The sequence below is a fragment of the Vitis vinifera genome, chromosome 10, assembly GCF_030704535.1.
Source record: "Vitis vinifera cultivar Pinot Noir 40024 chromosome 10, ASM3070453v1".
NCBI lineage: Eukaryota > Viridiplantae > Streptophyta > Magnoliopsida > Vitales > Vitaceae > Vitis > Vitis vinifera.
The window spans coordinates 5,813,877-5,838,790 of NC_081814.1; the positions used below are offsets into that span (position 1 = coordinate 5,813,877).

General features: G+C 34.1%; 3 protein-coding genes across 4 annotated transcripts; 2 read left to right on the plus strand and 1 right to left on the minus strand.

Annotated features, from left to right (window-relative positions):
• On the plus strand, window positions 1-2,522 carry LOC100246611 (uncharacterized). 2 transcript variants are annotated; one of them, XM_002270484.5, is made up of 5 exons: window positions 1-266; window positions 353-567; window positions 1,212-1,376; window positions 1,456-1,691; window positions 2,147-2,522. In XM_002270484.5, the coding sequence occupies exons 1-5, from the start codon at window positions 197-199 to the stop codon at window positions 2,391-2,393; spliced, it is 933 nt and encodes a 310-aa protein (XP_002270520.2). In that variant the 5' UTR covers window positions 1-196; the 3' UTR covers window positions 2,394-2,522. The 2 variants fall into 2 exon arrangements, with proteins under 2 accessions (XP_002270520.2, XP_059595940.1); XM_059739957.1 differs by having other exon boundaries at window positions 67-284.
• An 882-nt stretch (window positions 2,523-3,404) lies between these two features.
• Window positions 3,405-5,046, plus strand: LOC109121414 (uncharacterized). Its single transcript, XM_003635225.4, has 5 exons — window positions 3,405-3,644; window positions 3,710-3,924; window positions 4,091-4,258; window positions 4,348-4,583; window positions 4,753-5,046. Exons 1-5 carry the CDS (start codon window positions 3,575-3,577, stop codon window positions 4,997-4,999), a joined length of 936 nt encoding a protein of 311 aa, XP_003635273.1. The 5' UTR covers window positions 3,405-3,574; the 3' UTR covers window positions 5,000-5,046.
• An 851-nt stretch (window positions 5,047-5,897) lies between these two features.
• LOC100249879 (wings apart-like protein 1) lies at window positions 5,898-18,531 on the minus strand. Its single transcript, XM_010648600.3, has 13 exons — window positions 17,690-18,531; window positions 16,396-16,495; window positions 15,026-15,365; window positions 14,015-14,127; window positions 12,819-12,947; window positions 12,588-12,681; window positions 12,380-12,490; window positions 11,597-12,219; window positions 10,893-11,170; window positions 10,348-10,489; window positions 6,779-6,876; window positions 6,610-6,691; window positions 5,898-6,315 (listed from the first exon to the last, which is right to left on the minus strand). The coding sequence occupies exons 1-13, from the start codon at window positions 18,178-18,180 to the stop codon at window positions 6,232-6,234; spliced, it is 2,685 nt and encodes an 894-aa protein (XP_010646902.2). The 5' UTR covers window positions 18,181-18,531; the 3' UTR covers window positions 5,898-6,231.
• Between the last annotated feature and the right edge of the window lie 6,383 nt (window positions 18,532-24,914).

A 24,914-nucleotide genomic window follows, 5' to 3' on the forward strand; every position in this document is an offset into this window, starting at 1 on the left:
TTTCTATAAATAATATAAATCCATTTATAAAGCCTTAAATAAAAGGAGTGAAATGAATTTTCATTCCTATTACTCATTCCGGCTTTCCGACCACATTCCAAACATACCCTTATTATATTAATACCCTGATTCCTACCAGAGTCTGGTCTCCTGAAAGTGTCCACAGCGACTGACAGCCTTGTCTTCCTCAGCATCGATGGACCAAATTCAGCACAACTTCATAGACGTAAATGGCCTAAAGCTCCACGTAGCTGAGATCGGATCCGGTACACTTCTGATATACAGTCAGTACTTTTTCTAGTCAACGGACGCATTTCTGATTTGTTCATACACCGTTGCTTCTGATCTTCAGGTCCCACTACAGTGGTCTTCCTCCATGGTTTTCCGGAGATATGGTACTCCTGGCGCCATCAGATGATAGCTGTGGCGAAAGCTGGGTTTCGAGCGATCGCACCTGATCATCGAGGATACGGACTGTCCGAATCACCACCCGAACCCGAAAAGGCCTCGTTCAGTGACCTGCTCGCCGATCTTGTTGGGATTCTTGATTTCCTCGGTATTGATAAGGTACTTGGATTTATTTCCTCCGTTTGGTTTCCGAGAAATTGGAGTAAATTTTGCTTTTCAGAACTGGAAAATCAAATAATCGTACTGGTGAAGGAGTTCAGATATGCAAATTCATTTTGTTATGCAACTTGCTTCTTTTTTTATTCTTCTTTTTCTTTTTCCTTTTTTTTAATAGAAGCATGAAAGCTAGCAAAACAGACAAGATAGGTTGTATCCTCTGGAACAAAAATCCTAGTCTTTATTGATTACTATGATGAAATGTGAGGGAAAAGGGAAAAAGTTTTTATCGCTATATAAGTATGGACTCCTCGTAATTCTGTAGATGCGTTTTAAAACTATGACGGTACCTTTATATCCAAAATAGACAATATTTATATGATTGAGAGCGAGTCGTTGATGTTAGAAATTAATTGAGTTTATATTTGACCAGATGTTGTTTCAATGAATGCTCTGCTGATGCCCTGTTTTCTTAGGATATGATGGTAAACCAATTGAATATTGGGACTTATGTTTGCATTGTTGATACCCCTTTGTGGACATTACCCATAATGTTGATCTCTGTTTTCTTGACCATCCAAACTTTGATTGTAATGTATTCGTGACAAGGTTGTGGAATGTCCATATTTCTTTCATTATGGGTGTAGGTTTTCCTCGTCGCAAAAGATTTTGGAGGGCGGCCTGCTTACCTGCTCACTGTTTTCCACCCTGAGAGGGTCTTAGGAGTTGTAACAGTGGGAGCGTCATTCCCCCCTGGCCCCTCAGTATATATTAAAAACCTCCCTGAAGGCTTCTACATTTTAAGATGGCAGGTACTTATGTAGTTTTTTCTCTACTTAATTTCTGTGTCACAGAGGCTAACCCTAGCCACTTTATCCTGCGACCTTCTAGGAACCTGGACGAGCAGAAGCTGATTTTGGTCGCTTTGATGCTAAAACGATTGTACGGAATATCTACATCCTCTTCTCCAGACCTGAAATACCAATCGCTGCTGAAAACCAGGAGGTAATGGATATGGTAGACCCATCTACTCCTCTTCCCCCTTGGTTCACAGAGGAGGATCTCACAGCCTATGGAACTTTGTATGAGAAGTCTGGATTCCGAACTGCATTGCAAGTTCCATATAGGTACTGGCTTTATTTCTTCAATTGATCGCTAACAGACACTTCAGGATACACCTTTTTTCTGTTTTAATTTAGGAAGAGCATAATAGAAAAGAAAAATACTATAGTGCTTTCTATGTGAAAAGTCAGGCCGTAAAGAAGAACTAAGATGTAATGTCAGTGAGTCTGTAAGTCTTCAAGTCTCTGCAACAAATGTGGTGATCAATTGGCATATCCTCTCTCAATCATGTAGATATTATCCGTTATGAAACTAAAAGGGCTTTCACGGCTTTAAGACCATCTACTTAATTAAGAGGAGCACACACATATAAAACATCAAAAACCTTTTCCCCATGTTAGATATCACAAGATACGTGCTATTGCTTTACCTTGATTTCATTTTCTCACAGGCCTACTCCATTCTGGCTTTTTAAAGTGGAAACTTGTCACTAGTTTAATTTGATTTTATGTGCTGATAGGTCTATTAACGAGCAGTTCAACAAAACAAACCCAAAAGTTGAAGTTCCAATGCTGCTAATCATGGGTGAAAAGGATTTTAGCTTCAAATTCCCAGGAAGGGAGGAGTACATAAGAAGTGGAAAGGCAAAAGCAGATGTCCCCAACTTGGAGATCACATTCTTGCCTGAAGGATCCCATTTTGCACAGGAGCAGTTCCCTGAGCAGGTGAATCAGCTACTCCTGGCCTTCCTCACCAAACATGTTTGATCAACATGGGTATTGAATAAAATAGTTACTGTTAAGAAAAACAAATAAATAAAGATGTCAGTGAAAGACTCTCTGGAGCATGTGATTTATGTTTTGACTTCTTGAATTTAAGGGTGATCTTGAACCGAATCGAGCTACCATTTCTCTCACTTGCATGCTTTCCCATATATACTTATGGGAAAATCTACCATATAAATTAATAAATAAAAAGAAAAAAAAGGAATAAAATCATGTAAGAAACCTTGTTGGATCCATTATATAAAAGGAATAAAAGAAATATTGATAGAAATAAAACATTATCTCATCTACCTTTAAAATCAGTATAAATATTTTATTTATTTATTAGAATATAAATTATTATAAGTGGTTAATTTTTATATTAATATAATTTATTTTATTAATTTATAAATATTATCAGAATATTTTGCTAAACCATTTTAAAATAAAAAAGCAGCATTTCCCTTTTTTGGAACATAACCAAAATCCCTGCAAATACTTCATGATCGCCCCAAAAAAGCTCAAGATATTTTACAAATTCCATTTTTTAAAAACCATTTTCACTTTTCTTAATGAAATGTATTTTTTAAAAAAAAATAGAAATAAAAAATATGTTTTGAGAATGAAAATAAAAGGCAATTACTGAAAAAACATTTTTCTTTTTCAAACTAAAATCAATCTTGGTTTGATACCGATTCTAGAAAGTGTTTTATAATTTTTAAATATTTGAAATTTTTTATTTTTTCAAATATTAGAAAGATTAAAAATATTTTATAAAATCACTATCAAACGCATTTTAAAATACGTTTCTAAAAGTGTTTTTTATCTTTTTAATATTTAAATTTTTTTATTTTTTAAGTATTAAAAACAATTAGTGAAAATTTTCTTACTTTTTAAAATTATTTTTAAAAACTCACTAGAACTCTTTTCATAAATCTTTCCTATGGGATTTTAATATTTTTTTTTTCAAAAATATGTAAAATTGTTTGGCATATGGAGAAGTGACCATAGAATGAAATGCTTCCAAAATGTAAAATTAAAAACCCTTAATTATTACAAATGATTTTCTGCCTGCCCTGATGGAAATTTCAACTCAGTCCCTCGCTGGGTAGGACCATTTACAAATGATTCTTCTTCTTTCCTAGAATCACAAAATTCAGCTGTGGAGGTCTCCCTCAAACTCAATGGACCAAATTCGCCATAACTTCATCCATGTAAATGGGCTTAAGCTCCACGTGGCTGAGATCGGATCCGGTACACTTCTGATCTCTATGTTTTTTTCTGGTCAATGGATACATTTCTGATCTTCTCATCTCCAGGTCCCACAACCGTCGTCTTCCTCCACGGTTTTCCGGAGATATGGTACTCCTGGCGCCACCAGATGATCGCTGTGGCGAAATCCGGGTTTCGAGCGATTGTACCAGATTACAGAGGGTACGGTCTATCCGAACCACCACCCGAACCCGAAAAGGCCTCGTTCAGCGACGTGATCGCCGATCTTGTTGGTGTTCTTGGTTTCCTCGGCATTGATAAGGTACTTAGACTCATTTCCTCTGTTTGGTTTTCGAGATAGTGGAAGAAAATTTTGGTCTCCGGGAAATCGAAAAGTTGCCTAATATTTTAGTATGAAATCAATTGTTTTGGGAACCTTCGCCAAGTATGGAACTCAAGATTGTTCATCTCTCTCACTATGCGTGTAGGTTTTCCTTATTGCAAAGGATTTTGGAGTTCGGCCTGCTTATCTCTTCACCGTTTTCCACCCAGAGTGGGTCCTTGGTGTTGTAACAGTGGGTGTGCCTTTCTTCCCCCCAGGTCCCAGTCTATATCATAACTATCTCCCTGAAGGCTTCTACATGTCAAGATGGCGGGTACCTCCGTAGCGTTTCTCTCTTTAACCTCCGCGTCGTAAAGGCCAACTTTAGCTGCCTGCAACTTTATCCTGTGACCTTCTTTGTAGGAACCCGGACGAGCAGAAGCTGATTTTGGTCGCCTTGACGCTAAAACGGTTGTACGGAATATCTACATCCTCTTCTCCAAATCTGAAATACCAATTGCAGCTGAAAACCAGGAGATAATGGATATGATAGATCCATCTACTCCTCTTCCCCCTTGGTTCACAGAGGAGGATCTCACAAACTATGGAGCTTTGTATGAGAAATCCGGATTCCGAACTGCATTGCAAGTTCCGTACAGGTACTGGTTATTTTTCCTTATTTCAAAATATGAGTGACCAAGAGATTTTCCATTTCCATGTTATGTCGTCTCTTCTTCTTCTTCTTCTTCTTCCTTTTTTTTTTCCCCAAAAATTTTCCATGGTGAATTAATCTATATAGTGTTCTGTTCATATCTGATGTTCTGATAGGGCCTTTAGGGAAGAATTCAACATAACAGATCCAAAAGTTAAAGTTCCGATGCTGCTAATCATGGGTGAAAAGGATTATTTCTTCAAATTCCCGGGGGTGGAGGAGTACATAAGAAGTGGAAAGGCGAAAACATATGTCCCTGATTTGGAGATCACATTCTTGCCTGAAGGAACCCATTTTGCACAGGAGCAGTTCCCTGAGCAGGTGAATCAGCTGCTCCTGACCTTCCTCACCAAACATATTTGATCAACATGGATATTGAATAAAATAGTTAAATGTTAAGAAAAATAAAAGGGAAAGATTCTGTGGAGTATGTAATTTATTTTTCACATCTTGAAGTTGAGGGGGGTCGTGAACCAAATCGAGCAACCAGTCTTCACTTGCATTGCTTTGCCAGGACAGAATTTGTGTTTAGGAAACAGAAATCATGTTAAGAACAATTTTTAGACAGTATTTTTTTCTTTTTCATTTTTTTTTTTTAAAAAACTGAGCTTAAAATATGAAAAAGGTGAAATCATCTAATTCGACGCTATTGAAATTCTCTTACCTGGTAAGTGTTTTTAAGGTTGCATATGGTTTGAAAAATGTTTTTAGTTTTTATTATTTTTTAATTTTTAAAAAAACATTTTCTATTTTCTATTTTTTTCGTTTCTTAAAAATATTTTTGATTAAGAAACGTAGAAACAGATTTTAATAAATAAAATTTATAAAATCGTGTTTGAATTTATCGCAGAACCCAATTCCAAACAAGTCCAAAGCTAAAGTCTAAACCCAGTTGAGAGCACCCGAATGCAGAGCAGTGGAATCGCAAGGATATGCATTGATGTCATTTTGGTTATCAGTGACTGACTACACTCTGAAAAGCAAAAAGATATTCCCTCACAATCTATCAAAAACAAAATCTTTCTTCTATATCCAATATTCAGATGGTTTCTTCACCACCAAGTCATTTTTTCCTTCTAGTTCCATCCATCATTCAATGTTAACAAGAAAAGTGGAGAAGAATGTTATGATGAAAAACAATTGTGAATTTGTATATCACGAAGCATTTTCTATTTTATGGTAGTAAAAAAATAATAATAATAATATAAAAAGAAAAAGGAAATCCACTGAGCCAACAACGCAAACTTACTTACATATTGCATTGTGGAAAATTTAGATTCTGCTATTATTTCCGTAAATACGTGTTTCAGCCTGTAACAAGATAGTGATGGAAAAAGGGTAAAAGGAAAGAAGAAAAAGAACTAGAAAATTTCCCCCAAAAAAAAAAAAAAGAGAGCTACAAAAAAATATAATGTAAAAGAAAACACAAAACAAACAGACGGGTCAATCAGACTATTAAACAGGCCTGTGGTCAGTTTGATACAGTATGCTCCAGGAATCCCATCCCCATTGCAATCCTGTAAGAACAGATACTCGATCGGCAAAAGAACAAGGAGGCTGTACAGAATTTCCGTAACCTTGAGGCCCTTGAGTTTTCACGCCACTCTGCATGATTCTATTACTTCACTCACTGCTTTTTGGGTCTCCGGTGACAACATGTTTAGCGACATATGAAATGCCTGGAGCAAGAAATTAAGATTACATGAGGGGCCAAATCAGTGAAAAGCATAGCTGCACAGACAATACTGATGACGAACCAAGGGCTGAGCATCAGAGCCTCTAGATTGAATCCCCTCTAATGGAACCGAGTTAATATGTTGGTCAAATCCAGTGGGCAGAATGCAAATCAATTAAGAAAGACGGGGAGAGAGGTGCATGGATTTGTTTCTTACTGTATCCACTCAGGCCTTACAAGTAACAACATTTTATTTATTTTGAAAAGGAGATGATATGAGAACATAAAAAATACATACCAAGAACTGATCCAACACAGGCACCAGAATCCTCAAGTTGTGATCTGGGAGACAGTCAGCAATGGCATCACGGGTGCCCTTACTGCAAGCAGCAGAGGAAAATTTTCCTTCAGAAAATATATAGAGAACAGCAAATTACGGAAAGAAATACTTGATATGGTGAACAAACCTTTCAGTGGAAAGAAAGGCAAGAAGCAGGGCTGCATAAGATTCTACAATCATCTTCTCAGCTTCTTTCTCTCCTTGCAACAAAGCTGCCTCATCATTCTGTACAGTGCAACACAAAGCAGATTTAGTAAATGTAAGATTTAATCAACTTTTTTGCACAAGCCACCATGTAAATAAATGTGTTTTTGGTTCTCATCTGGAACCCTATGACAAGCAACCATGGTGGTCGGATATTTGGATATTTGACAATCCAAATATCCATACTAATTAGCAACCATGGTAGTGGTCACAATTTAACTGGCCAAACTTTAAAACTTTCCAGATCAAAAATCAACCGTGTTGATCAATGGATCATACTGTGCCATGCCCATTGAGTTTCATATTCAGGATTGATCATTCCCCAACTAATAGTTTTACTACAATGCATTCATTCAAATAGAAATGTTACTCAGGAGGTCTGGAGATGCACAATCTAAAAACCTAGGCACAGTTGGGTTACTTTCTTTATTATAAATGTCCAAAATATTTCTCTACGTTTCTTGCATCACACAGATGTCTAACTGCATGAGAGATAAATGGAACTTGTTCATATTGACCAGATGAGTGGCTCAAGGATTGAAAGGCCATTTGAACATAGCATGCCTGATCAAATATGCTGCCAGTTGGGACCTTTTTTCCTGACTATCAAGCTACAATCTTTTGCTAGGATGCAAGTTCATGTTGTTTTCCTTTTTCCCATTTTATCATAAATAAATGTGATGTTATACCATGGCAATTACCTATTAAAAGCTGACAAGTTCAGATTGTGGAAAAAAGTTGCCATAATTGGCATCATAACAAGTTTTACTAGACCTTGATTTTGTCTTCATGAAAGAACCTTAAGCAATCTCTATTTGGTAGTCAAGAAACGGGTCTAACGTGTGGTCAACTCCTCTACCCATCTGGTTTATACCTAAAGTTGTTTTGGATATGTTATGTTTTAAGAGCAATGTGTCACAGACTTAGGCCTTTCTTAAGCTCACGCGCGGCACTTAGACAACTCACCCCGCTTGAAAGTTGCTAAGTCAGCTTTCCCCTTGATGCTTAGTTCGCTAGACTAAGATGCACACGATTTCGAAGCTAAGAGAAAAGAATAGGAAGCTTTTATTACTCAAAGGAAGCTTTACAAGTGATTGGAAGCTCACTTGCTTGGTTGGTTAGGTTCTTGGGTGGTGCCTTGGCTAAATGAGGCCTTAACCTATTTATAGGCATCTTAGGTAGTCTTTAGAACCTTGAAGGATTCCTTACAAATCAAGAATAATCTAGAAGTTCCTACACTAGTCTATGTACAAGGCTATGTATAAGATGACTTTGGAAGATTCTAGAACACCCCACACTTTTCTAGTGGTCTCCTATCCAAGTGTAGAGATGTGTGGACATCTCTAGCCTTTTCTAAAAGTTTCCACACTCTTCGAACTTGTAACTAAGTGTAGATGTCTCCAAGGGTCTCTAGAAGCTTCCTACCTCCTATATAAGCCCATGGGGAGGATAATTTGAAGCATCTTGTGACAAATGGCTTGCTTCACAGAAATTCCTGTCTAGTGAGGAAGACTCATCCTCATTAAAAGCACTTCATCCAATTCGCCAGTTTATTTTATATCGTCCTTTGTTTATACCTGTTTTACTTCCTAATAGCTTGCAAAAGATCCAAAACGACTCTCTTTGGGGTGGAAGGAATTTAAGAAATCTCATTTGGTTACTTGGTCAACTAATTGCACCTTGAAGGACATAGGAGGATTGGATATCACAAATCTGTTGGTTCTTAATAAACCCTTGCCTGGCAAGTGGCTTTGGAGATTTGCACTAAAAAGAGGGAGAGATGATAGAGGGACATGATTAAAGAAATGATGGGTTTTTGGAAGGGGGATGGTGTTCCACAAAGGGGCATGCTAGGCTTTGGGCTCTGACATGCTGGCCCACAAAAGAAAATCCATTTTCCATGAGCTCACTAGTATAACAGGCAGGAATGGGCAGAGAACCAAACTTTTGCATGATGTCTTTCATGAGAGGTATCTTAAGTATTAGTTTCCAGGTCATTTTTTTCATGGCAAATGACAGGCAGAAGGGTGGTAGAGGTCATTGGAATCCATGCTTCTTGAAAAATCTGTGAACGCAAACTTGGGACTTGGGATAACAGCGGTGTTTTTTTTGGCTTGCATTCACAAATTCAGTATCAGGGAGGCCATGAAGGATACTAAATGCTAGGAAGCATCTAGATAGGGGTGCTTCACAGTCAAATATTTCTCAGATGCGTTCCTTTTTCTCACTCTTCCCCTTTGCTGGTGGTTTAGTGCTCCAGAAATCTGACCAAGGTGCATTGTCCCTTGGAAAGAAGTCTTGAGGAACAATTGTCGCTATTGATCAGTTTATACAGAGGGGTAGGATTCCGGTAGAACCATTGCTGTTTATGTAAGCAAGGCAAGGAGTAGGCAAATTTTATTCTTCTCCATCATAAGTTAGCTGGATCTCTGTGGTCAATATTTTTTTCCCTTTGTTTTTGTCATTTTGTGGGTTCATCTCTTCCAATGTGAGATACTCTAACATGTCGGCAAGATTGTTTTTTATTAAAGGTGGCTGAAAGTGTGGAAAACAGTGCTGCTGAGCCCATTTTGGAGCATTTGGAAGGGGGAAAAGCAATTGAATCTTCAAAGGGGTGGAGCATTCAGATTAGAAGTCATGAGCCTAAATGCTTTACTTTGTGGTGTAGGGATTCTCTAGAGGGGCATTTGTCCTTTGTTTTAATCCTTATTTTGTGGTCTAGGGATATTTTGGGGAAGGGGTGTTGGTCCTGTATTTCATTGAGAGTTTAGCGATGGCCTACAATACGTTTATGATGTATGTTTTTTCCTTGTTCACTGTTTCATTGTATCCTTCCATATACAATAGTTGGTCCCCTTTTCAAAGCTTTTAGTTCTACTATATTGCCTATCAGGAAAAGAATGCTATCATTTTCTTTTGCTTGGTTACTAAGGAAAAATCCAGCTTAACTCAGACAATAGTTCTAGTTGATTATTTTGTTTTATTGGGAACTAAAATGCAAAAAATAAAAATAAAAATAAAAATAAAACACAAGGTTTTAGGGTCTCTTTGGGTACATTTTTTAAAACAATTCTCAAAATCAGTTTTTGAAAATTATTTAAAAAAACATTCTCTGATGTTTTTTAGAACAAAAGTCTATTTGAAAATTTAAAATGTTCTCAACCTGTTTTCTGTGTTTCCAAATATTTCTTAAAAGTAGCTTTTATCCGTAGTTCTTTATTTTCAATTATTCTCCATATTTTTAAAATATCCCTCAGAAAACAACCTAAAACAATTAAGGATATTTTCAAAAAACACTTTGCTTTTATAATAAGTTCTCAAAAAATTGTTTTTTGTCAAAAAAAAAATTATGAAACATGTTTTCCAGTTTGGAAAACAGTTCCTCAACCGGTTCTTATTCTCTCTTTTCTTTTCCTACAGCAAACAGAGCTTATATGTAAAAAGGAAAAGGCAGCATGACACTGACATTCTATAACAAATGAGATAACTCACCCAAGACAATTCCTCAGCTGCCTCACCCGCTCCTTTGTTGGCCAAAAATATGGAGCACAATAGTGGAATCACATCCCTTCGAGTCCCCTCTTCTAGCCCTTCTGAGCTAGGCAATGACACACTGGCTGCTGCAAGCCTTGATCTGCAGTAAATTTTATAATAAGTTCAGACAAGGGGAAAGCATGATGCCTAATTCCAGTGAAATTTCTTTATAGAGTACAGTAGTTATGAATTATATTCCACTGAATTTCATCTATAAAAGAGTCGCTACTAAAAAGCTCAACATAACAAAAAAGATGCAGAAATTTACAAATAGATTGCATACGGAATGGTAAAACATTGAGGGAGACATGAAAATATAAAGGTTCAAGAATCCTCATTAAAACAAGAGTTTCAGAAAATACATTAAGTTTTGATAAGTAAATAGCTGAAACATTTCCATTCAAAATAAGGAAATGCAAAACAGGATCAGGTTAGAAACTTATTATGCAATGCACAATAAAGCTCAAGTAAACAAAGGCAAATAGACAATAGTGAAAAGTAACCTGTTGCGATCATCCTTCTCTACCAAGTTCACAAGCAGGCCCAAGATAGCAACAAGAAAATCTAACTCTTGATCTGTGAGATGTGTGTCATTCTGAGGGTCAAATTCAACACTTGAGTTGGAGAACATGGCAATGTCTTTCATCTCACAGGAGGGAGATGAAGACGAGCTGAATGACGGGAAGTGGTCAGCAATCAAAGCAGACATAGTCTCCAGTCCCCCACAGTCAGCAATTTGCTGACAGCCAACAGGGTTGTCATTTGTTAAGTTCATCAGAACCTGCCAAATTGAGACGTCAATAGAAATTTAAGAGAAAGAAATTCTTTAACCAGTGTCACACACTGCATGAATTAGAACCAAATTACCCAGAAAGTTATCAAACAAATAGCCTCATCAGAGAGAAAACCTAGTAAGATATTGAAGAAACTTATTAATCGGATCTCTAATCATAAAATGCATTTATCACTATACAAGGCAACTAATCAGGTGATGAGCACTAGAAAAGTAAAAACTGAATCTAGGCAGGAATCTCAGTCTGTCACTATTGGTTATATGAAGACAGTAACAGTAAACTAGGATATGTTAGACCAAATAAACAGATGTTAGACCAACTTTTAACAGGTAGCATCTAGAAATAGACCAAGGCAACTTGAAAGGTTCATTAAATATATGATGACTTCAAATGCTTTTATATCAGGGGAATACCTTGACAGCATTTAGTAGGCAGTCGGCCAGTAGGTTGGAGTTTTCATTGTTTATAGCATCTGAGCAAGAAATCTCTGCTGGACATGAAATCTCATGCAATTCATTGCTTTCCCTGTTACTTGATTCTTGTTGACTCGTCATTAGCTGAGATAGACACCCATCTTCTAGTCCTCTGTATGTAACTCTGCACTTTTTAGTTTGAGGCACCTTTTGTTTCCCGGACAGCATGTCCCACTTGGAAGGTTTAAAATCATCTTCATCAAATGCAAAAGGATCTTGGCTGTCCTCTAAAAGTTCAAACTTGGCGTCATCAGATATATTGAAACTCTTACCAAAACCAAAGCTCCTCTGTGAACCATTACTATTTACAGGTGTTCCAAGATTTGAACTCCTTGATATCTCATTGCATGAGCCAGATGTGGATGAATTGACTCTCATCTTCAACAAACAAGCATCAGCCATGGATGTGGTGGCAGTTTCAGAACTGGATGCGGTACACCCTGACCGAGCAGTAGACAACCACTGACTCCTCTGAGATATATTGAAGCACTTTTCTGGAGAGGTCCTCTCCATGCTACAGGACTTTCTAGAATAATTGACAAATAAATTCTCATTGCTCTCCACTGCAATTTCGAATAGAAGAAAACAAGTTCAACATCTAAAAGTCAACTCCATAACATTATATTTAGGATTGGATGTTCTAAATTCTAATAATAATCTCAAAATGAGAATGAGAAGACAGATAGATGCAAAGACACACACACACAGAGTCAGTGACAGTACCTTTATAATCTGCCATACAATCCACTTGAGAATCATGACTAATCCCATCAGAGATATTACGAGATTTTTCATCGATGGAAATGGTGGAAGAACTTTTACTTAAAGAAAGACCTAGAAAATAACCCCCACATAGCAAACCACATTCAAGCAAAATATATCAAATATAGGAGACAGGATAAAAAAAATGATTATTCAAATTATAAGTTACCTGAGAGGGTCTTGATGATACTTAAAATGAGTTTTATAAAAGATAGCCGAGATCCATTACAGTTCCCTTTTCCTTTCATTCCAAGCAAATGACTCTATTATGAAAAGGACAAAAAAAAAAAAAAAAAAAGAAGCTAAGATTAACAAAGAGTTGCAATGGACTAGGAAGTTTCAGTGCCAACACTGGGGTGAAAAAAAGACACCACACAAGCAAAACTATATTTACATATACCTGATTATCCTTACTCAGGAAGGCAGCATTTTCCATGATTTTCAAACATTTTAAAAGCAGCACCAGACTTTGTAGATTTGCATCATCTTTTGCATCCCTAATTGAAGGTGAACCATGTTTTAGCCATCCCTGTAAGCAGTTGTATGTGTTCAGAGAAGAATGCATTCATCTAACAATAACTAAACTTTCAGAACACAAAGTGAGAGAAAACGATTAGAACAAAAAGTTATATGTTAACCATAAACTTGAAATGAGCCAGGTACTGCATGAGTTTCAATTAAAAAAGGTTACATCATTGTTAGAACGTAGAAGTGCATTTTTCTTTGAGAGAGACATTCATGAAGAAATCCAGCAAATAAAGAAAAATAAACAAATAAATAAATAATTGATGAATACAATGTTGGAGGGTCAAGTGTAAACTTGAGCCCAAATCTATGGCACAACCTTCCATGAACTCATCACTGAGAACAGTAATAGCAAAACAACAATTCCAAATTCTTTGAAGAACAAAAACATAATTTTATTAAAATTCCTATTATATTAATAAAGTTACTATCCAATATTTGGTTGAGGTTTCCCTGGTAACATAGCACAGATTAAATCTGTTTTGTTTCCCATGATTCAGACCTGATAAATCCAAATAGCCGAAAAAGTGCTGTATGCATGCTTTCTCAGATGGGAGTCTAGAAAATAAAATTCCAAAAACAAGAATCAAAATTAAGTAAGATAATCCAGGAGATAGAAAGAGAAATACTAAGCATCACAGCTATATAATTAACACTAAATACAATGATCCATTGGTAGAAAAACTTGGCAAATCAAAAGAAAAATATGTGAAGACAGAAAGACAATCCAGCAATATTAGCATATTATAAAAGAATCATTCTGGGATAGCAGGGTGTCATATGTTTATACAACTTATAGCTCCTACTTGGGTTACAGTTAGAAGGAAGGAGACAAATTTTACAAGGCATCTTCACAATTGGAGCAAATTTTTTCTTCTCCTTTCCATGCACTAATGCAAAGACGCTTCCAATTCAAAAAAATGAATCACAATTTCTCAAATGGTATTAAATAGATTAAGCAAATGCAGTGCTATAACCATTTGATCCATCAGTTTTTCCATCATTCATTTAGGCCATCTCCATTATATAACAAAACAAATAATAAGATCAAACAAACATACAGGCTCACACCTCCAAAGTGGAATGACAATTCATGGCAACCTCAAAAACAGCATCAAGTCCTCCGAACTCCCGAAATTTTTCCTTGAAGTTGCCCCCCGTCTTCCTTACTGTACCAGAGGTGTCTGAACATATGCAAGCCAAAAGAAGGCCATCAACAAAGGGTAAAAGAGATTTAAGAAGACAATGTTATAAGAAACATATACATCTCATAAAAATGTCAGTTGATTTACCTAGCTACGAAAAAAATATATAATTTCCTTTTCTGGTTTGGGAGTTAAGGAGATACATAACCCATACATAAAAGGACACAATTTCACAATCGGGAATGTACTCAGCCCCCGAAAGCCCAAAAAATAAAGCTTCCACCCATCAGAAAGATCAGAAGTGTACATTAAGTAGGGAATCACTCAATCAATTCTGGTCTACAATTCGAGAAAATAAGCATGTTTATCCAAATGGGGTAATTGAGGAGTTGACATGATTGAGGGCAAAGAGGTAAACTTGCATTATTCAACAGCTCACCTTTTAAAGCATGTTATACAAGAGTACTTTATGAATATAACACATAGAACTAATAAAATGGCCACAGAAACAAATTTAATTGGAAACAGCAGCTAGAAATAGGAGGACACAAAAGTGACACAGAAAGTAAGAGAGAGAAATTTACTAGACCAAGGCAAAAGGATATTCAACTCAAACATATGAAAAAAGAAAAAAATAATGATTTTCAAGAACATGAAATTTAGAAAGTAATCTATAGCAGGTCCAAAGTTAAATGTATAAAAATTAGTAGAATTATGTCCCTGTAAAGATTAAAATGATTTAGATGATCTTAGCTTGATGAATGAATTTTGTTTATCCATGTGCCTTTTAAAAAAAAAAAAAATTGTTAATCCACACATAATCTGACCAATTTTGCAGTCCCTAATAAACAAAATATTATGATGATTGATAAATATTTTTTAAAAAAAAACTACAAATGTCTAAACAGAACACAGAGGTGAAAGACCTGTATGTTACCTTCAAGAGAAATGGTGGAAAAACAGGCTTTCTCCATAGTCAACAAAGCTATCCATTTAGGGCTTAATTCTGGCCTCCCCACTCCGTTATCATCCCCACTGCTTGATTTTATTTCCTTGCAACTTACAAGGACTTCCTGAACTTTGTGAACAATTGCAGTGGAACTGGAATCTATTGTTTTATTTGTATCCCGTAAGGGGTCAGCATCCTTACGTAGTCCAAGAAGCTTAATGCCGATGCTCGGGGCTTTACCATGAGTGGCATTAGACATGGGTGGTTTCAACAATTCAAGTAGAAACCGGATGCAGGTGGGAGACTCCAAAAGGTAATCATCATGACTCTGTAAGTGTGAAATTGAAAAACCTTTAAGCAGTTCTAATGGGAACAAAATTGTGTCTAGAAAATGTAGGCCAATGCAGTGAAGTGAATAGACAAAAATGATGTGCAAGTATACTCATAGAATTAGCTACACAGCTGACAGTACAAAATTTGAAATCTTTTAGAAAAGGAAAAATAATACATACATAAATAGACAAATGCACATGAATTGCACTTCAAGCATTGGAATGCAGATTTCAATGCAAACAATCACTTGAAAGTTGAAACTACTTTTAAAATGTCAACATAATCTACGGAGTCAGCTTAGATGAACATATGGTTCTAACCTGCCATAGCAGCCAATCAATGTATCTAAGAGATATAGTCAATTGTCAATAATCAGTAAGAGAAGCAAACAACTAAACAAACAAAAAAATGATTTTGGGCTGTTCTGTGTATACTGCCTGTATGCCTAGGGCACGCCCCCTCTTTTTAGGCGCTTCTTAATACATGATTTTGTTGTCTATCTAAAAAAAAAAGAAGCAAAAACAGAGGAAAGAATTGATAATCTTAAGAGATAGTCTAAGAAACATCCAATCTCCATGGACCTGGGCTGCACCTGTTTTAGGTGCTTCTAGTGACAGAAGCTGCATATATAACTTACATTGTGCTTCCATATGCCCCCATTTTTAAAATATAAAATATAAAATGCGGATAGAGTAATAATTTCATATCGATCCCTCCCATATGCCCCCATTTTTAAAAAGATTCTAGCTAGAAGCATACGAGCACTAGAATGTGCTTCTCCAGGGGCATTTTGTAGCCACGTACGTAGTGTTATAATCGATGATTTGACAGAAAAAGCAACAAAAAAAAAAAAAAAATCCAATATAGAAAATTCTTTCCAATGTCATGGAGATCTTTGATTATATATATGAGTAGGTCCTAAATAAGAGGTCAACATCCAGAGGCCAGAAATTAGCAAATTACTCAACACTTCACTGTCCACACTCGTGAACAATCAATTGAAATGCAGATTATTAGAAACTTACATCACTTGTCAAAACAAAGAAAATAGTTGCAGCAGCCAGATTGCTTGGTGAGTCATCAAAGCTAAGACCAATGACAGCATCCATAATTGTCTTTGCCATCCTGAAAACAAGCTACTTGGGAGTTAAGGTATGCATTAGCAAGCAAAGCACAAAAATCCAATCTCTAACAAGAGAACAAGTGAGTACATTTATTTGACATTCCACAAAGGATAAAAAAAATAGTAGTAGTAACCCATGTAGCTAAGCCATATTCAAGAAAGAAATTCCTTACATGCCAAGGACTTAGTCAAAAGTTAGCGATAATCTAAACCAGCTCATGAACTAGGTGAAATTTTAACTGGTATTTGACCATGGAATTCAATGCAGATATATACTAGAACAGAATTATAATTTTATCTCATCCTTACAATCAATTTAATAGGTATCTTGTATTATCGGGTTATTTTAATAAAAAGAGAATGATGCCAACTACAAATTCCGAGCCTTCATGCACAAATGATGCTTTTTTGGGTGGAAAAGTTCAAATTGTGAGAGTTGATAGAATATCAAAGAATGTAAAAATGAAAATTATCATGTTCAACCAATTACAAAACTTGAAAGTCCTCATATAGACAGCATAATTTCAAAATATCGGATAAAAATTGATTTATAAATTTTAAGCAACATTCAAGATTTCTTTGGTCTGTGGAAAGAATGGGAGGCAAGAAAAGGAAATGCTTCAAAATATTTAAATGGCTACCTGTGAAACATTTAAAATCATCACCTTTCATGATATTTGCACTTTCTCTTTTTCCTTTCTTTCCGGTAATCAAATGGGTGACTATGAGGTGGAACTGAAAGAGTTGTGCCAATCAAATTAAATCTTTCAATTAACAGTAAATTTCAGATAAATATACTGCCAAACCAATTTGAAATTGGCATTCCCCTTGAGTTCTTGAAACTTCCAAATTGCATTTAAATAGAACTGCAAATTCCTAAATCATGAAAATCTAAGTAGCATCATCAAATGAGGTTCAAGATTGGCATATCCATGAGTTCTTGAAACTTGCACATGTACCAATTACCCAAAATCCAATTTAATCCCAAACCACATTTGAATTATTCCATGTAAAGAAAGAAAAATGTATATTCCATTAATGAAAATCATCAAATTTATGAAAGCTTTTTAAATGCCTAAATTACCCAAAAATACCAATTTAAAGATTAAAAAACACAAATTAAACAGAAAGATTTCAATTCAATTTAAAGAAAAATCACGAAAATATCACCAACAGAAAATTTCAAATTCACATACCCCTGAGTCCTCAGAAGCCGCCGCTGCTGAGCAGTGCCACAAATAGACAACAAAGATAAAAGGCTCGCCCGCCTGATCCGCGCCGGCTGGCCCTTCCTCAGCCCATCCAAAGCAAAATTCACCTCGTCCACATGCTCCATCATCTCTCCAAACTCCTGCGTCTCCATCAATGTCGCCGTCGCCGTTGCTGCCGAAATCAACGACCTAGAATTCTTAGCCCCGCCTAATTCTCGCTTCCCAATCCTCGCCTTCTTCGACTTCCGAACGACACCGTTTTCCGAATCTCTGGGCGGCAACGAATTATGGCCGTAAGGTTCAGACTCAAAGGACCAGTGCGACGAATCTTGGGACGATAACGCCAGCCCGTAGAGCTCGTGGGGGCTTTCTTGCGATACAGACTCCTTGTAGGGGTCTTCGACGACGTCGTTTAGGCCGTCGGAGTAGGTTCTTGCAATCCCCCGGTTGCGACGACCGTATGTTCGAACTATCATCCTTTCTCCTCGTCTTATGTTTAAGGGTTTGGATCTTGCATTTAGATAAAACAAAAGAAGGCAGGGGTATTTATGGGAAAAGTCTCTGCAACCAGGGGTCGAATTGGAAACACGGAGAGACTTCTGTCAGATTTGAAGCTTGTGAGCTGAAGAAGGAGGAGGAGGAGGAGGAGGAAGATGAACGAAGAAGACGGAGCGAGTTTTGGGTTTTGTGATTTTGAGTGCTGTTTTTGTAGGGGAGGGCCAATGAGATTCGAGGATGGGTTTCGAAGGGAGGGTATTTTGGTCACATAAAGTAAGGCTACGATCGTATGCGTGACGGATCAGGGATTCAATGAAATGGCCTGGATTGCTTCAGCTGAAATAGTGGTTCGGTAGGGTTCAAATCCCACCGATTGAGAACGGTGCACGTCTCTACGGTATTTCCGATTAACCATCAAGCGCCACGTCATTGTACGGAAAATTTAAGGAATAGAAGCTGAGACACACGTGAACATTCACTTAAATACCCCTCAGCACGCCTGAAATTCTTTTTTCATCCTTCCTTGCTTTCTGTCGAATTTTGAAAATATTATTTTAATAATAAAAAAAAAAAGAGGATTTATCATAGACCTGAATCCCCATTGTTGATCCGCATGTAAAAGATACCAACTTTAATAACTTAAAAGTGGTAAAAATATTTAATGGTATAATTTAAAATAAAAAATTATTTTGAATAATAAATAAAAATAATTAATTTAATTTTAATCCACATATTTATTTTATCTTTTTATTCTTATATATTCTAATTTCTTTCACAATCTTTTTTGTTATTTTATTATTACTCAATCTCATTTTTTATCAAAATAAATATGTTAATTTAATGATTTAAAATAATTTTTAAATTAATTTTATTAAATTGCTTTAATAGTTAAAGTAAAAATTAAATAATAAATTTTAATTTAATAACTTAAATAATATTTAACATAAAATCAGCATAAACCATTAAGTAATAAAGTTTATAGACATGTTCTCATGATTTTTTTTTACTTAATTCTGAATAACTTAAGATTAGATAGTACTTAATAATAGTTTTGAATATTAAATTATTTTTTTAATAATTTATTTTTACTAAGTATTAACAAGTTAAAAAACAAAAGTGTACTTTAGTTAATGATTGAGGGTGAGGATTGGGACTTTTAATTGTGTTTTGCTTAGTTGTGTTAGTTGGTTTCAATTGATTACTTTTAAATTTTTTTAAAAAGTTAAATATTTTTGTTTTTCTATTTAATCAATAAATTTTAAAAAATAAATAATAAGTCAACAAAAAGTAAAAAAATAATTAATTCATAATCTAAAAACCAAAACCAAGCGGTGAGCTAAATGGTCGTTTTTTAATTGATATATTTACTCTTATTAATTTTCAATGATATTAATCTCCATTTATTTAACTTATATTTATTTTCATTAATTTTAAGTAATAAAATTATTTATAAATCATTCATATTTAAAGTATTATAGATATATAATACTTATTATAAAATATTTATTATAAAAAATTAGTCACACACGTGGAATCATAATTCTTAAATAAATTCCCACTAGTGTAGGCAAACAAGAGAAAAAAGGATTTGAAATTAATGATAATTTAACTATTTTAATTTAATTTTAACATTAAAAATAATTTTAAATTTTAATATTAAGTTATTTTAACAAACATATTTAATTTACATAATGACTCAAATAAAGTTATGAAGTCATATTGAGTCATTAAGTTGCCTATTCAAACACTATCTTAATGATTTGGATTAGGAAAAAAAAAAACATGGGTTATTTTGGTGTTTTTTTTTTTTGCCATCATAAATCATTTTATATTATTTTAAAGAAGCAGGTGGCATATAGTTATTAATTTTATTTGACATTTTATGTGATTAGTATCCTGTAAATCTTTGTTTGCTTGCCAGACCTTGATATTTGTGGTATCTATATCTAAGGTACTTCATAAATCTTTGTCCACCAACTTTGCTTGACTTACTCTGTTGACCTTCAAGGTATCATTGTTGAATTAGAGGTTGTTATATGTGAAAATCACTTTAACAACCCAAATCAACATATGATGTGTTCTAAACAAACAATCTTTACCTATTGCTTTTTAATCCTTGCATAAGGTTGTGCTTCTATCTACTTAGTAAAATGGTATGTACCATCAAAGAGGAAATGCTTATGTCTTGGAGCCAAAGGGAGTCGCCCTATAATGTCAATCCTCCACTTGAGAAATAGCGATGAGCTAACTATTGCTTAGGGTATCTACTAAATGATGAATTTGTGGGACTAACCTTCGATTGGTGTTGCATTTTTTGGAATATAAGTGTCACGGTATTGTGTGTAAAGCCAAAAATACTTGTGTCATTGTCTTATGAGTAATGATCATCCCGTAGTGTGATTGTCACTATCCCTTATGAATTTCCCATAGTATACCTTGAGCTTCCAATGTTGACACACACCTTAAATAAGATCCCTCAAAGGATTGCCCATAAAGATGTCCATCAATTAAGGCGTAGCAAGCAACTATTATCATTGAGGTACTTGTCTCCAACTTCTCGATTAGGACTATTACATCTTGTAGATACTTTACAAAAGAAAACCTCTCGTCTTCTCTATCCTCTTTGTAGTAAACTACACCTTTTCGCATGTAGAGTATAAACTCATAGCTAGTTTTCATAAGGTAGTTAAAAAATAAGTAGAGACTAGTGCAATTAGTCTTTATTAAAGCCAATTGAGATAAAAAATTTGCATATAAGTTTGCTTCCTTTGAGTATTATTTGAATTGCACCTTAACAAACTTTTGAATAAGTTCAACAGTCTTCTTCGAAAACCTATATGCAATTTGGCATTTTTAGCCTCAAACTATCCTAGTAACCGTTGAACAACTGGTTAGGAGTTACTCTAAACTTGTAAGCAATAAACTTTTATAGTGTTTGCCATTTATACTAAAACAATAAATCTATATTTGTACTCTACTTTACCCTTCAATCTAAAGTGACCCTTTCAAGGCTTGTAAGTGTTATGCTAGTTGTTGATTCCTCAACAAAAAAAACGTCATACGTTTGTATGTGTTGACGATACCAACCATAATACTATGTTATACCAAAATACTATAAATTAATTACATAGTAATCCTAACAAAAAAACCCACAGAAAGATTATTACTTATAATATTTCGGGTATCATCATTAGGGCTTAGCCTATGAAAGTTGTAAATACTAGGTCAAATAATTGCTCTTACCTAAATTATAAGATGAAAATGATGATCAAATTTAATTTTAATAAATTATGTTTAACTCAAATAAAATTAATTAATTAATAAATTGATTAAAGATTTTGACTTCAATTGATTCAATCCAACTTTAGATATAGAAATAAGAGCGAGCAAGGGTTTCTCGATTGCAATGTGATTGGAGCTAAAATATGCACTCCAATAGCAAATATGTTATATGATGTATACAACATAACAAACTTAAATCATTAAACTTAACTTAAATTGTTGTTATGGCCCTAGTTATAGATCTCCTAGTTTGAGAATAATTTTGGGTTCAAGGGATGGAAAAAATGATAAGTGCAAAAGTCATTATCAACCAATGACATAAAATGGGTTAAACATGCATAACAAAGAGACCCAAGACTTCTGAACCATGAAGAGTCCAAGCAAAGGCATGATGAGCAAGTCATAGGCATGAAATATTAGCAACAGATATTATGAAGTGAGATGGAGGGCAAGCAACCATAATGGAAGAGGTTTAAAGCAAATGCAATCGAGTTCGCATGAAGATTTGGAACTCAAAATTTAGTAGCAACATGTACTCTAACTTTGAGGTAAAATATGAAGCATTTCTCAAGATCAATTTTGGGCAAGCTATATATCATTTCAAAACTCAAGAATTCAAGAGTTCAAAGCTTTAAATAGTGCATAAATCAAAGCCAAAATAAAGAAGTTATGGTTATTTAAAGACAATTGGGTAGAGTCGAATGACCATTTTGAAATTATTTCGAAATTCAACTTATAATTTTGAAGTCACATACTACCGCTTTGATGTTTTGCCTTCTCCGCCTTGGGAATTGCATCTTGGGCACTTCATTTGCCTTAAGTGGGGCTCATACACTGGAAATCATGATTTTTTTTTTTTGTCATTTTTAGATAATTATTTGAGAAATAAATGGTTGATATGAACATGTCATGAGTTGGGCTTTTACGGAAACCATAAAACTCAATTTTTAGGTTTTCTAAGGAGTTTTTGATTTGTAAAATAACAAAGAAAAGAAGAATGATCTCTTATTGTTATGAAAAATGAGATTAGGCAACAAGAAAAATAAGAAGATTTATAAAACTATGGGCAAAGAAAAAAAAATCCACTATGTCAATTGGTATAAAAAAAAAATGAGAGAATCAAGTGACTACCATATATAACCCTGAAAACCTATACACCATCTCATAAATATATATGAGATAAAATAAATAAATAAAGCAGGAAAAATCTATATATCGCACCACAAACTTTTCAGGTTTGACCAAAAAATGAAATCTAGTCACCAAGCTCTAACACTTATTTTGAAAATCTTTAATAAAGTTTTAAGTTTTCTTTTCTTTTATTTTTCCATATCTCTATTTTATTTTCTTGGCAATCAAACATATTCCTCATGTTTGGCTAACTTGATAGATTTGGATGTGCTAACATGAAGGCGAAGAATCCAAAGAAGAGTAACAAGAAATGGTAATGTATTCAATGATTTGATTTTGTTTTCAAGTTTTAATAGATAGGAATAAATCTTCTATGTTAAATTACCCTAGATAAATTACAAAATATTATTGGGAAGATCTTGATTACTAGTTACTATAATTCGATCATGTTGTTATTGAATCTCAGGGTTAAATCTACAAAGATAGATATAGGCTTTTAACCGAATAAAAATGAAAATCAACCATCATATCTAATTGGTTTAAGAGTTATAACAATGAGATTAATGATTTGTTGGATTACAATCTATGAGTCTTTAATCCCATCCTTATGAGTTATATTAAGAAATGATGCAGAAAATTATTACCTGATACTAGTGATTTTAGATAACTCTTGACCATTAGTTATATTGGTTTTTTTATCTGTCCCAAAATAAAACTACAAGGAATAGAAAGGGTTAAAAAACCAAAACTTTAATCGATAATTAATCTCATTCACTTGATAGTTTTATGAATATCTTTTAGAAAGGAAAATCTAAATTTTGAATGCAATATTAGCCTTAAGATTCAATTTGATAGCAGATTGACTTTGATCATAATCTTATTCACTCTATTTTTTTTGGGCAAAATTATCATATGTTTAGGCTTTAGTATTTTATTTACAATAGAGATTTGTGGTTATAGTGATCTTAAGGTTTTAGAATCCTTAGTTGACCAAGATCACGATCCAAGACCTAATTTTCCCTTTAAATTTAGTTTTGTAATTATCGTATGATGAATGAAATTCTATTTGGTATCTTGTAGCCTGTGATAACTTTTAGAAGTTTTGGGAATTAGTATTTTATATTACGTCTTTTAGTTATTTGGATTTGAAAGACAATCTTATGAATTTTCACGTGATGGTACATATTATTACATTAATATAACCAATGTATATAATTGATCAATACAAATTAACAAAAGATTATTCAAATAAGAGAACATTGATCATATATAATTTAGAAAACTTTTATTACATGACAAATAAAGAAAATTAGAAAATGAATTATTTTAATAAGGACTTAAAACATTCAAATTTTTTTTAGGTGTTTTTTACACAAGAAAAACCTTTTTCTAATCCATCTTCAAAGTATATTGAGCTACTTGATACTTATTAATTAATGTAAGATTGTTGGAAAAATAAGATTAAGTCCCACCTAGGTTCCTTCTTCTATAAATGAAAAATAAGGATAGATGTAACTTTGACATATTGGCTCGACCCAACCCAAATTCAAATCAATGTTTAGGTGGGTTTGAACAATCATTTTTAATACTCAAATTAGATTTATTTATTTTTTAGCAAAACGTGAACATGATTTAATATTTTTTATAAAATTATAATAATATTTATTTTATTTTAAAATTTTTAAGAAAAATATCAAATTATATTATATTATATATATTTTCATTTTTTAGAAAGGGATATAAATTTATTTTTATTTTTTGTTGCAAAATATTTATTTACTATTTAATTTTTAATATAATATATAAAATAAAAATAAAAAGTTTGTAGATCAATTTTGAATTATGTAAATTTAATACGGTCAAAATCTAATTGGAGCAAAATAAGATTGAGTCGAAGTTGAATAGACTATCTCAAATGTCGTGTTTGAGACGATCATATGACATGATGTGGGGTTGGAGTGAAACGAGACACGGGAAGATTAGGAATGATAACAATATCCAAAAATAAAATTAAATAAATAAATAAACAGAAAAAATACGCCTAACCCCCAATACAAGGATGCATGTGGGCCTATTGTAAATTGTAACAGTCATGAGGACTGAAATGCCTTTTGACCCTGTTCCACAAAAGTTTGATTTTGAGGTGCTTCTTCACTGTGAAGCATTTCAATTATAATAATAATTATTATTATTATACTAATTTAAATATTAATATTCAAGTGCATGGATTAAGTAAATTACCCATACCATTTGTGGGACCACTAGTGGACGTGAACCTTAATAAATATGATTTTTTTTA

Coding starts and splice junctions, on each gene's coding strand:
- LOC100246611 (XM_059739957.1), top strand. CDS start 197: ATGGACCAAATTCAGCACAACTTCATAGACGTAAATGGCCTAAAGCTC. Junction 568..1,211: donor ATTTCCTCGGTATTGATAAG/GTACTTGGATTT, acceptor TTATGGGTGTAG/GTTTTCCTCGTCGCAAAAGA. Junction 1,692..2,146: donor GCATTGCAAGTTCCATATAG/GTACTGGCTTTA, acceptor ATGTGCTGATAG/GTCTATTAACGAGCAGTTCA.
- LOC109121414 (XM_003635225.4), top strand. CDS start 3,575: ATGGACCAAATTCGCCATAACTTCATCCATGTAAATGGGCTTAAGCTC. Junction 3,925..4,090: donor GTTTCCTCGGCATTGATAAG/GTACTTAGACTC, acceptor CTATGCGTGTAG/GTTTTCCTTATTGCAAAGGA. Junction 4,584..4,752: donor GCATTGCAAGTTCCGTACAG/GTACTGGTTATT, acceptor ATGTTCTGATAG/GGCCTTTAGGGAAGAATTCA.
- LOC100249879 (XM_010648600.3), bottom strand. CDS start 18,180: ATGATAGTTCGAACATACGGTCGTCGCAACCGGGGGATTGCAAGAACC. Junction 11,171..11,596: donor GCCTACTAAATGCTGTCAAG/GTATTCCCCTGA, acceptor TCAATTTGGCAG/GTTCTGATGAACTTAACAAA. Junction 6,316..6,609: donor CTGTGTTGGATCAGTTCTTG/GTATGTATTTTT, acceptor TTCTTGCTCCAG/GCATTTCATATGTCGCTAAA.